The 12,896-nt window shown below is 46.5% G+C and overlaps 1 protein-coding gene across 1 annotated transcript in view; it reads left to right on the plus strand.

The window, feature by feature from the left end:
* The window catches only part of Tg (thyroglobulin), a 165,754-nt gene that overhangs the window by 72,299 nt on the left and 80,559 nt on the right, over positions 1-12,896 (plus strand). The window contains exons 36-39 of the mRNA XM_090339436.1: positions 5,094-5,228; positions 6,906-7,070; positions 11,432-11,654; positions 12,460-12,553. Of these exons, the coding sequence (XP_090195562.1) occupies positions 5,094-5,228; positions 6,906-7,070; positions 11,432-11,654; positions 12,460-12,553 (617 nt within the window). The remainder of the gene's footprint in view (positions 1-5,093; positions 5,229-6,905; positions 7,071-11,431; positions 11,655-12,459; positions 12,554-12,896) is intronic.

Consider the following 12,896-nt stretch of genomic DNA (forward strand, 5'->3'; position numbering starts at 1 on the left):
AAAAAGAATTATGGCTCCAATGCTTAATTAGAAATTTGTTAATTAATTCGGATGTATTTATAGATAATGATATAGTGATATAGTTACTCTTGCCTAGCACACAGTAAGCAGTTAATGAATACCAGCTACAACAGTATTTCTGCTTCTGTTGTTAATATATTTTTGTATGCTCTTATGGTGGGTCTTTGAGAATTAATGAAAGCTGAAGCAGAGGTTTTGATATCAAGGAACTTGTGATTTAATGACAAGATGAGCAAGTTGATTTCAAGGCAGTGCATTCATGGAGCGGCAGACGTTGGGGTCGTGTCAGAAAAGGAACTATCTAAGTGGGGGCAGAAGCCTCCAAGAGACTTAGAGTAGGTAAGATGTCTGCGGCAGATCTGGAAATGATGTGCGTTAGTCCTGTGAAGAAGCTGATTTCAGTTTGTGGGTAAAGCGTGACATCCTCACTTAGGGGGAAAACGTTCTACATCTTGGCAGACTCGGATCTGTCATCAAGTGGGATTTGGGATGGTCGGAGGCAGCCTGTCTAGAGATGAGACTGGAGAGTTAGCGAGAGGCAGCTGGTAGAAGATGGGCTGTGTTCACCCCAGAAAGAGAATTCACTTATAGTGGCAAATCTGACACTTAGACTTGTCCTTTGTCATTTTCTAGATGCACTGAGTGCACTTGCACTGCTTGAGACCACACTGAGGGGTCCGATTTGGGAAGCCTGGTGGCAGGTGGTATTTGCATGCCATGAATGTGGAAGCAACACTGAGTTCCACTTTCTCTGCGCCGGTTTGGATGCCTGGGGCTATCTGTCCGGAGGCACTGAGCACTGAGCATAGGATATGAAGCCTGAGCAAAGTCCAGTCTGGGTATTCTTGGTCCCCAGCGGCACCCTATAGGGATTTGAAGTTGTGAGACCATGAGTGCTACCTGGAGAATGTGCAGAAGGTAGAGCAAGGGCAAAGGCAGATCCCGAAGAAGCACTGTATTGAACGGAGAAGCAGAGAAAAGGAGAAACAAGAGGGGCACTGAGAAGTAGAGGCCATCATGGTGACAGATGATGCCATGGTAACCAGGACAGGAGATGACTGTCACTCAGATCTGTGATTGGACGAACTGAAAACTATTGGATTTTCCTAGGAATCTAGTCTATACAAGATAGAGAACAAAATTGCCAGGTGGACAGAAATTATGGATCCTTCATTAGGGACTGTAGACAACCCATGATTTCATACTGAAAACCATCCCTTCTACTTGTACCAAACGGTACCTGTGTTTTCAGGATCTTCCGTCACTTAGGCTTCAAAGCCCTAGGGAACAACTGATGGGTTAAGGTATTGTTTTTCTAACAAGGAACTTCCTCTGTGCCTTTATGCAAAGAGCTCTGGTTTCACTTGTGGCTTTGTACTGCCATTTTGGTAAATTCCTTGAGGTGTCCTATTCAGAAATATAAACTCACACACAAATAACTTCCCCCTACCCCAATAATAACCATTTAGGATATATAATAGAAAGACATCCATGCTACTTCTTTGTCAGTCATAGGCTTTGAACTCGGGGCCTAGGTGCTACCACCACTGAGTTATTTTTGCTCAAGGCTGGTACTCTAATACTTTGAGCCACAGGTCCACTTCTGGCTTTCTGATGGCTAATTGGAGATAAGAGTATCACAGGCTTTCCTGCCTGGACTAGCTTTGAACCGCAATCTTCAGATCTTAGCCTGCTGAGTAGCTAGGATTATAGGCATGAACCACAAGTGACTGGCCCATGCTAATTTCAATAACATCAAACATTCAATATCAAATTAAAATTCCAAAACAAACTAACGTTTAACTTTGAGACCTTTCCAGGTGATAACCCAAAGGAATGTTCTTGAAAGATGACCAAATAGTTTTAAATTTCATCCCAAACCATAAATAGCCATGTATTTTACAAAGCAAAATGACATGAAAAGAGTATTCACCAGATGTTACAACTAGGTATAAAATGACTAGGTTTAAAAATGTGAAAGTAGATCTAGAATTTTCAAAGAGATGAATGAAACTTAAGTGGTACCCGCATCAAAGCAATTTCATTTGTAATATTAAGTATTTTATAGAATATTTTTTAAATTCCCAGAAATTATATTTTAATAAATAACAATGGTATTATAAACTATAAGCAAAATTTGGGGAACAAATTTGGGGAAAAGAGGGCCAGGAGTTTGATCTAGTAGTAGAGTGCTTGCCTAGCATGCACAAAGACCTGGATTCCATTCCTTGGTACCACATATGTAGAAAAAAGGCAGAAATAGTGCTGTGGTTCAAGTGGTAGAGCTCTAGCCTTGAGAAAGCCCAAGGACAGTGCTCAGACCCTGAGCTCAAGCCCAGGACTGGCAAAAAAAAAAGGAAAGAAAAGTCAATAAACCATCACCTTGCTGTTGAGAATACCTCCCACTTGGTGATCCTAGAGCACCATACCTCACTCAGCTGGAGAGTGGTCCTCTCTAATTGACTCTGGGTCCTACCCCTTCAGGGCCAAGGCTGGCCAACCAAAATCCCCTGGCTAAGCTGATACTGGTTAAGCTAATAGGAGCAAGTGATCACCTGCTTTCCAGACTGTAAGACATGGGTGGTGACAACACCCACCTCATGGGTCATCCTAACTAGGAAACAGAATTTCCTGGAAAATAGTATCTCCCCATGGACTACCACCAGGAGTTCCCAGGCTTCACACGTTTTCCTCTGTGAAGACCTTGTTCTTTGAATGGCCATGAGATGCGTATGGCGCCTTGGATGTTGGTATGTGCAAACAGCAAAGTCTTATCCATGGAAGTCATGTAGCCCAGAACAAAAACCGATGGAAGCATGCCAGCGATTTGACTCCGGGCCCCGAGACAGTGGTGACAGTGATGAACTGGCTCTCATGTCTCATGGAGAAGAAATTTACTCTTCAATTATATTGCTTTCCACCAGACAGCAGCCTAAACATGGAACGTGGTCAAAGTTCTATTTTAAAATGCTAACTGGTCACTTGGGTCCTGAAACCTGTCATCACCTCTCTCCTAAACTGCAGTATTCTCACTAAAAATACACAGCTCAGTGGGATCCTCTGGCAAAAATGCCACTTGTCCTGACTATAAAAATAGCACCATGTGACATTTGCCTAAGAAAATGAGAGACCAGAGCTGCTTGCAGCCCAATTAACTGGGTTCAAGCATGGCAAGACCCAGGTCCTGAGTCTGAAGGTGGAGCTGTGGCTTTGAGGGTGTAGGAAGGGCTTGCACTCTGAACCCTGAAAAACTCGATTTCACTAGTTGACAGCTTCTCTGGCTAAGTCTTTCTTTTTCTTACTCTTAAAAATTAGTAGCACAACAAGTGGCCATGCATTTTTGCCCCATTCCTGTGTTGAAACAATTGAGATACCACCATCACCATCCAATAACTAGGAGGTGACACTGGAAGGTGACAGGAGAGTGGAGACTGCATGATGGCCTTGCCCTTCTAGGAGAGTCAGGAAAGGTCTCACTTTCTCTCTCTGCTTTTCGCCATGTGGGTTGTAGGGAGAAATAAGCATCTACAAACCTGGAACAGGACCCGTGCCCAGACACACTGGCTCCCTTCCTAGGTTCCCAGCTTGTAGCTCCAGAATTGGGAGAAGTCAAAGTTGCTGTTTAAGCCACCAGTGTGTGGAGTCCAGCTACACTGTGAAGCTGGATCTGCCATCGTGGTGAGGGGAGTTATGGTTATTTACCGCTGAAATCATAGTGACGCCTCTACTCTACAGTGCTAATGCTAAAGACTCGCTGAACTCGGAAATTACCAGCTAGCCACATAGTGAAGAGCTCGGGACCATCAAAGAAAAGCCTCTACCACACCAGGGGGAATAGTCTGGAAAGGGCACTTGAGGGCAGAGACTCAGAGGGGCAGAAGGGCCTCAGACTTAGAACCAGGAGTCCTTGTGTGCTCTGAGGTGGACATTTTCTAGCTTCCTCCTGGTAAATGCTCGTATCTTTGGCTTTTTGTTTATGTGGTAGCATTAGAGTCCCTATTCTATGCAACAAGTAGGGAATTGTGGGGCTCAAAGCTGATGCAGTTCTACACCTAAGATTGTCATAACGTAAATTCTCCCATTTTGTGTTAAAATAATGAACTTATGTGGTCTTTGGAAAAAAAGAGAGGAAGAAAGGAAGGTAAATTGTCACAAATATTCATTAAAAGGATGAACTTTTGTGGGGGGGGGAAGAAAGGAAGGAAGGAAAGAAGGGCATAGACTGTGAAGAGACTGTTGCTCTTACTGCTTCAGAACCCTGCAGCCCTGGCACACTCATATAATGTCCCTGGTCCTTGTGTAAGTGTGAAGCTCTCAAGGATGCTGACTGAGTCGAAGAGAAACTGAAATGGGCTCGATATGCAGAGTTCTGGGGAGTAGGCAGATGTATGGAGCAGAATGAGGGAAGGTTAGTAGAGAAGAACCTCCAAGCAAGTCCAGCAGTCTCCCAGCCCTCTACCCTCCTGTCCTCCCAGGGAACAGAGCCAGGATGTCTGCAGAGCCATCTAGTGATGAGGTCAGCAACTGATCTGGGTCTGTCCATAACTAGTTTGTGGACACAGCCATCTCTAGAGAAGGAGCCACTGTTCTTAAAGCAAGGGCAATTCCTGGAGCACTCAGTTGAGATCCATGAGTTTTCCAACCGTTGAGACAATGAGAGCACCATTCTACAGGGTGGTACCTCCATGTTCCCTGATTCCCTGCAGGGGTCAGCGGGCTTGGAAAGGAAGAAGCTCCGAGGGACAGTGGGCACAGAGCCCCCTGGCACACTTAGCAGGGCTGCTTTGGCATCATTATGCCATGGCATCACCAGGTTCTTCTTGATTCCTCTCCTATGCCACTATCCGTCTCTACTGCTCAGCAGACACTTGGTGCTTCTGCTTGCTTATTTTATTTTTTAAGCTTTTCACCCCCAGGCTTGAGCACAGAGCTTATCTCACAGTGTTAACAAATAGTTGTAGAATGGAGAGATGAATGAAGACTTAGGGCCAAGGAACAGAGACTACGTGGAAGATGGCCCTGGGCCTGCCTTTGGGGACATTGGTTTGACCACATCCTCCTTCCTTTCCTAGGCACGCTGGACTCATGGCAGTCCCTGCCCCTGTCTGTGGCGGTTGTGGATCCTTCCATCCAGGACTTCGATATTGCTCACATCAGCACCACTGCCACTAGCAACTTCTCTGCAGCCCGAGACTTTTGCTTGTGGGGTAAGAGAGTCCTCCCTACGAGGGCCTCAGAAGCAGACAGAAGACTCCAGGGTGGCATGGAGGGCTTAGCAGGAAGGAACAAAAAGTGGAGGGAAGACCTGAGGGACAGTGGGAGGTTTTCCCTTTGCCTCCTCATTTGGTAGTCTACAGAAAAGGTCTACAAGGAAATAAGCCAGATAGCTAATTGGTGTCCTTGAACAAGGATGGAGGAAGGTCAGAGTTAGTGTGAGGTAGCAGAGGTGACTTGGCAACTGGCCTTATACAGCCATGGGCCAGCATGGAAGGGAGGAAGTTACTTGTTCTAGTCAGGTGTGGGTTCAAAGTTCAAGCGGTGATTTTTTTTTGTTTTGTTTTGTTTTAATGCAATGGGAAGAACTTCCTGTTTGCTTGTGTTTGTTTTAGGGCAATATTGAAATTTAAACTTAGAACTTCATATTTTCTAGGCAGGTGTTTTAGGCAAGTTTGAGCCATATCTCTAGCTCTGGAAGAATTTCCTAATAAGCACGGTTATCCAGAGATGCAAAATTCTTTTGGAAAGTTTTTAATCATCGGTGGTAGTCAGTAAAAGCTAGATCTGAAGGTGCTACAAAGACTATTAGCTCCCAAGAATAGCTGAGTTCAGATACCGTTTACAGAGCTCCAATGCCTTGAATACCTCTGAGAGTCTATGTATTTCAAGACTCTCCTCTACAAGTCTGGATGGCACAGTACACAAACCCAGGTTTACCTTGGGTTGTTATGTACAGAGCTGAATGTTGTATGCTTCACAGCTCTGGATTGTGCATTTGCAGACAATGCTCTCACTTGGTCGTTTGTCTATGCGTAGTCTACCCCATGGAATCAAGGTGCACTATTTGCAGAGCTGTTCTTAGTACTGAAAGGCATAATGTAGCTAATATATTCATGCAGTTCCTTGCTTGCATCTGCAAGGCCATAAACCTGATGGAACACAGTATGTTGCAGACTATGCAGGCATTAAAAAAGAGGCAGCTGCCAGGTGACAGTGGTTTGTGCCTGATACTACTAGCTACTCAGGAGGCTGAGACCTCCAGATCACAGTTCAAAACCAGCCCAGCCAGGAAAGTTCTTGAGATTCTTGGCTCCAATTAACTACCAAAAAGCCAGAAGTGGACTTGTGGCTCAAGTAGTAGAGTTGAATCCTTGAGCATAAAAAGCTCAGAGATAGCACCCAGGTCCTGAGTTCAAATCCTAGGACCAGAACAAAAAGAAACCAAACCAAAAAGGAGGATAATGGAAATGAAGCTAAAGAGGAAGCCATGTGCTGCAACTAGCACCAGCCCATCCTGAAGCCCAGAGAAGTCATTTATATGCCATGGACACACAAGGACACACTGATAGGTTAAATAACAATGAACCAGACTAGTGTGGAAAAGAGTTTGAATCAAGAGTTTGGCTCCTCACCAACACCTGCACAGAGTGTATAGAATTTATTGTAGGGGCTCAAATAAATGAGTGACTGGCAGATAAGTGGATGAGAGGATCTGTGTACAGGTCTAGATGTGGATGGTTAGGTAGGTAGATGGATGCATGCATTTATGGAGGCATGCCTGGGTGCATAGGTCAATGGAGGATTGCTAGAAAGATACAATGGATGGATGGCTTATGTGGGCAGAAGGAAGAATGGGCCCTGGCCTTACTTCCTCTTCTTCTCTGTAGAATGTTCCCGCCACCAGGCTTGCCTCGTCACCACTCTGCAGACCCGACCTGAAGCTGTAAGGTGTGTTTTCTATGCTGACACCCACAGCTGCACACACAGCGTGCAAGGCCAGCACTGCCAGCTTCTGCTTCGTGAAGAGGCTACTTACATCTACAGGAAACTCGGTGAGTCTGGGCCTGAGCCTTTGCAACCAGCTCTGGGCCCTGAAGGTGGATGGGAAGGTCTATTTGTGTGCTGACACAGGGGCCAGTGGTTGGATGACTCAGGGGAGTTCCCCAAGGCTTCCTGAAAGGAGGAAAAACTTCCACGTCTGCATCACTTCTACTCATTTATTCCCTTGAGTTGTAAGAGCCACTGGGGCCTTTGAATTTCATAGTGTCACAATTGCAGATATGACATGCTTTGGTGCTGGTTTGTGGTTTATAAAATTATTACCCTGCCTTATCTCATTTGGTCCTCACAGGAATCCTGCAATAGGATTCTGTGGCAGAGTACCTGCTTTCTCCCCCATTGAGTAGCTCAGGAGACTATAGTCCAGAGAAGTTAAATTACTTCCATGATTTCACAGAACAGGGAATTGAACCCAGGTCTGCTATGTCACTATGCCACCTTCTCCTAGTCACCCACACTGCCTACTACTATATCATAAACACTTTGGACAGAGGACCTGTTCCCAGTGAGTTGAGGGTAAAGATTCAATGCTAAGATTATGGCTTGGCAGTAGAAGACTTGCTTAGCATGACAAGGCTTGAGATTGATGCTTAACATTGCCTAAAAAGCAATAGGTAAAGAAAAAACTCATCTAGCGTCCAGCATCATGTTAAGTGCAGGACACAGAAGAATGACATCATCAAGGAGTGATTTAGAGCTGACTAGGGAAAGATGGGAGTTAGGACAGTGGCACAGCCTGTCCCCAGAGGGACGTGCTCATTGAAGAAGTTACAGCTGCTATGATGTCCCTTGAAACTGCAATGTCATATAGAACAGGTTGGGTATTTTCCCTGCGAAGGCTCAGAAAGGAAATATTTTAGACTTTACACCATACCTTCATGACAATTCTGTGACACCTATTCCAGGGCTATCACAATAGGAAAGCAGAAGAATCAATAGATCAAGTAATGATTATGATTATATTCCAATAAAACGATATCAAAATGTGAAGAGAGGACTTGGTTTGGCTTTTTCCCTGTCGTGCATAGACCGTCCTGCAGTTCTGTCTGGAGATTAGGGATATCACTCTTCAGACCATGAGAGAATATCTCCAAGACCTGGAAAGGTCTGAGGCCCTCAGGCCTGTCTTCTTTCTATCTGAACATGGGTAGCATTGAGTGAAGCTGGATAGATTCTCAACTTTATTTCACCTATAGTGTAGTAGCCGAGTGGTAGTTCTGCTGAGAATGCCTTTATGTTGAGATATGCCTTCCATAAGACAAGTTGGGCTACTTCTCTCTTAATTTTGTGAATAAAGCTCACTTCCTGAAGAAGTAGTCAGCATGTATGTACGTATGAAGATGCAGATACTTTTCTTATCTAGGGAGTGACATGAGTAATATGTGGGTAGAATGGAGGGAATCCACTTCTTCTGCCAAAGAATTCCGAAAGGAAAACACATCTAAGGTTCAGGTCACATTTTATCTCCTGGGGCTGCCTTTCAGGGTGGATCAAATAATGCAATCCATGGGAAAATAGCCCTGCATTCCCTTGGACCCTCAGCTTTTGTGTCTGCCTGGCTTTGCTCCCATCTTAGAGAGAGGCCGTGATTGGGCAATGAGGTTCTTTTTCCTCCAGCAAGAGAAAGCTTGGCCGCCTTAACAGCCACAGTCCTGAGTGCCTGCCCGAGACCCTTTGATTTAAGATTGTAACAGGAACTGAGTGAGGAAGGGGGGCAGTCAGGGTTTGTAACTGAGGCCAGATTAGAAAACAGCAGCTATTTCTTTCCATTCCAAGTTTCCATTGTGGTTCTAACTTTTAGTCCAGAGCTTTTTTTGCAGAGGCTTCATTCTTTCTTCTTTTCTGTTTCTCTTTTGTCCTTCCTTCTTCTATTCCTTCTTCTTTCCATCCTTCCATCCATCCATCCATCCATCCATCCATCCAACCACCCACCCTCCAACCATTTACCCATGTACCGTTTACCCACAGTTCAATTATTCATACTATCTCCTATCTAACCTTCCTACCTCCCTCCATCAAACCATCCCTCTGTCCCTCCATCTCTCCTTCCACTTGTGAAACTCCAGCACCAGGCCAGAGCAGTTCCAGTATGGGTATTTCGTTCCTGACACCATTATGCTGCAGAGTGGCTACCATTCCTATTACACAAAAGGAAACTGAGTCAGAAAAATTACCAAATTCTCCCAGAGAACCACTGGTTCATGTGAACTACAGGTGTGCTTGAAGCCCAGACCATTTCTAGGTTCCAGCTCACCCTGCTGATCCTCAGTGGCAGGCAGTCATGTCATGAACAGATGATATACCATTAGCCTCACAACCACCACATTTGGCTAGAGAATCCCTCATGGAGTGTGTGTCCCACGTGGGAGAGTGATGCAGCGATGCATGGCATGACAGACTGTCCTGGCTCTTACAAGATGCTCAGGATTTCCCACTAGATGCCAGTAACTTCAGCCACCCTGTGATAACCAAGACTGTCTTCAAACATGGTCAGATATTCTTTAAGAATCAAATCATTTCCAGCTGAACATCACTGCTTTTTTTTTTTTTTGCCAGTCCCGGGCTTTCTGTCCTTGGACTTTCTCAAGGCTAGAGCTCTACCACTTGAAGCTCAGCATCACTTCTGACTTTTTTCTATGTATGTGATATTGAGGAATTGAACCCAGGTCTTCATGCATGCTAGGCAAGCACTCTACCACTAGGTCAAACTCCCGGCCTGTATTACCGCATCTTATCAGTTCCTAAGGAAAGGATAGGCCTTTCCATGCTTGCTTGCTTTCTCCCACACTTCTGGTGATCACTGCTGTGATGTACACATTGGTATGGAAGGAATGGCTGACCGGGAAGAAGGGCTTTGCCTCTCTATCAGCCCCGCCCCCAGCACAGCAGCGCAGTCTCCGTCTAGCTATTACCTTTCCACCTTTGTCTTTTTTATCCATCCTCTCTCCATCTCCATTTGTCTCTTCCTATCTTTTCTTCTCCCCCTCCCCATCCCTCTTCTTGTCTTTCTCTTTCTCACACACACAAGCAGCCTCCACATCCCCATGCCTGTGTGCACACACATATGCAAATACATACCACACGTGTGTATGTGTGTACACATACACATTCACAGATATCTGTCTGTTTTCACCAGTGAGTTTTTCTGCCTCCTTGTTCGGGGCCCTTGGTCCTATTTCAAGTCCCTGTAAGCAGAATTTGGCACTGAGCCTGGGCCAAACTAAAGCACACTGAATTGATGAACGAGTGAAAGAAGACACAGTGGCAGAAATAAGATAAGGTGGCAAAGGAGCTGATAAGAGTGGCCAGTGATTAGCGCTGCCAGGGGGGAGGTGGAAAGTGGCACGGGGAGTGGGGATGGCATGACAGGCAGGTGGCACCAGTCTTGGACCTTAAAAACTGTGGCAGACAAAGGATACCCAGGAGTGTGGTCTGTCCCTTGGCTCTGCCCTGTCCCTGGCTTGTGCAGATGAGCTTTGAGTCTGTGTCACTTTGTGACCCTAGCAGGCAAGTCACCCATAGCCTTAACCCTACTCCCCCGCCCCGTCCTCCCCAGGGCAGTATCAACGTGACTGGATGTGAAAATCCTAACATGCTGAAAGTGCACTTTTTATTTAATGAGGTCATTTGTTTTGGGTAAAGTTCTCTGCAAACTCACTTCTTGGTAAAAATTTGACCTGCAGTGTGACTGAAGAAACAGTCATTAGTCATCTCGGCTAGAACGAACAGTGTGTGCACTTTGTCCAGAAGTGTCTGATGTGTTTGATGACAAGCTGTATCCAGAGCTCCTAGGAATGGACTTTGTATCTCCTCGTCCCTCTCCAAGGACCCAGGGCATAAAATAAGGGATGCGGCACCTACCTTTTCAGGCACATTGGGAAGAATCCAGGAGATAATCTTTAAATAAGTAGAATTAGAACTATGCTTCACACATATTTGATGCCCTATAAAATCAGCTTATAGCTGCAGTTTTATGTTGCTGACACTGAAATCTAACTTGACTAGAAGTCTCGATAGACTACTGATGTTTTCAAAGTTGAGAAAGTAGGGACTGGGAGTTTGGCCTAGTGGTTAAAGTGCTTGCCTAGCATGCATGAAGACTCAGGTTCAATTCCTCGATACCACATATAGAAAGAAAAAAAAAAGAAGCTGAAAATAGTGCTGAGGCTCAAGTGGTAGAGCTCTAACCTTGAGAAAGTCCAAAGACAGTGCTCAGGCCCTGAGCGCAAGCTCAGGACTGGCAAAAAAAAAAAGTTGAAAAAGTATTTTTCGTTCATTGAAAACTCACCCAGAAAACCAGAGACCAGCACGGTCACTCCCCTCTCCCCCATCCCCTACCCTTCCTCTCCACCAGGTGTCCCTGCACCCCGCTTCTCAGCAGCATCCGCACCTTCTGTGACTATTGTCACACATGGCCAGCTGCTAGGCAGGTCCCAAGCAATCCAGGTGGGCTCTTCCTGGAAGCAAGTGGATCAGTTCCTTGGAGTTCCGTATGCCGCTCCACCCCTGGCAGAGAGCCGCTTCCGGGCACCAGAGCCTTTGAACTGGACAGGCTCCTGGGATGCTACCAAGCCAAGGTAGGAGGCGATCACACACATGGTGACTGGGCAGCAAAGCTATGCATTATGTTCTGGGCAGTCACAGAATGGGGCTGAATTAGTGCATTGCCCAGGCAAGACCCATATGGTATGGAGGCACTGGTTGGTTCTCTCCACGTGGTGACTCGGTGACCCTGGATGCTGGAGGCTCTGCTTCACCTGCAGAGCCTGCTCTCCCCCTGCTCTCCCTGCGCTTCATCCCTCAGGCGCCATGGCTCTGTTGTCTACTTGGAGAGCCTGGCCATGCTGGGATGGACCCTCTGGATCCATCACAGGAAAGTGGTGGGTTACATACATACTTTGTGGACCACCATCGGAGGCTTCCGCTTACTGTGACTAGGACTAGCAAGGGTCAGGGGGTGAATCAAGTGACGCTCGTGCTGCCCTAAGGTGGGTCTCCGGGGTGGCGTCTGCACCTGTGCTGTGACATGTTCACACAGGCAGAGAAGACATGTCAGACAGCTCTTCCTAGTGGAAGGCCACAGACATGTGAGTCTCCCACTGGCTATGAGCCCCCTCCGCTACCTCAGGCCCTTGGGTCAGCACATTTCCCTTCAGGAGCCCACAAAGCCCCTTGGAAATGACTCATCGCAGGTGGCCGAGAGAGCCCTGAGCCCTGCTATCTCTTCCATGCACCGAAAGCCTGAGAATTCTTAACCATCACAGATTAAGTGGGACAGCAGGCCATTGGGACTGGGCAGTGGCTGGTCGTGGTTGTGAGAGGGAGGGAGGTGGAGCATGTCCCCTTGCTGTTTCTCCTGAGGTCACACTTCTGTCCCCGCAGGGCCAGCTGCTGGCAGCCCGGCGCCCCTACCCCCATGCCTCCAGGAGTCAGCGAGGACTGTCTGTATCTCAATGTCTTTGTTCCTGAGAGCGTGGTAAGTTCTCAAGGGTCTGTGGGCCTGTGAACTCCCCTTTGAGATTCTTGTCCCTGCTGTGCCTGCCATGTCACCCCTTCCCTTGTCTCTGCTTTGCCTGTGCTTCTGGAGCACCTCACCAGCCCAGTTGCTTGCATCTAAGAAGCCACTGTAGTCCTGCTGCTGACAGTCTGAGTTTCCCTTATTACGGGGTAGACCAGGCCTATGAGAGAGAGAAGGAACGGACGTTAGGAAATGTGAGTCTCTCGTGACATTGACCCAGGCCACGTTCCTGGGCCTCTAGCTAAATAACAGTAAGAATAAATTATACTTTGGTGGTTTGTTCACCACCAGTTAATCTGAA

This window comes from Megascapheus bottae, chromosome 9 (genome assembly GCF_031878675.1).
Source record: "Megascapheus bottae isolate mThoBot1 chromosome 9, mThoBot2.hap1, whole genome shotgun sequence".
NCBI classification, from domain to species: domain Eukaryota; kingdom Metazoa; phylum Chordata; class Mammalia; order Rodentia; family Geomyidae; genus Megascapheus; species Megascapheus bottae.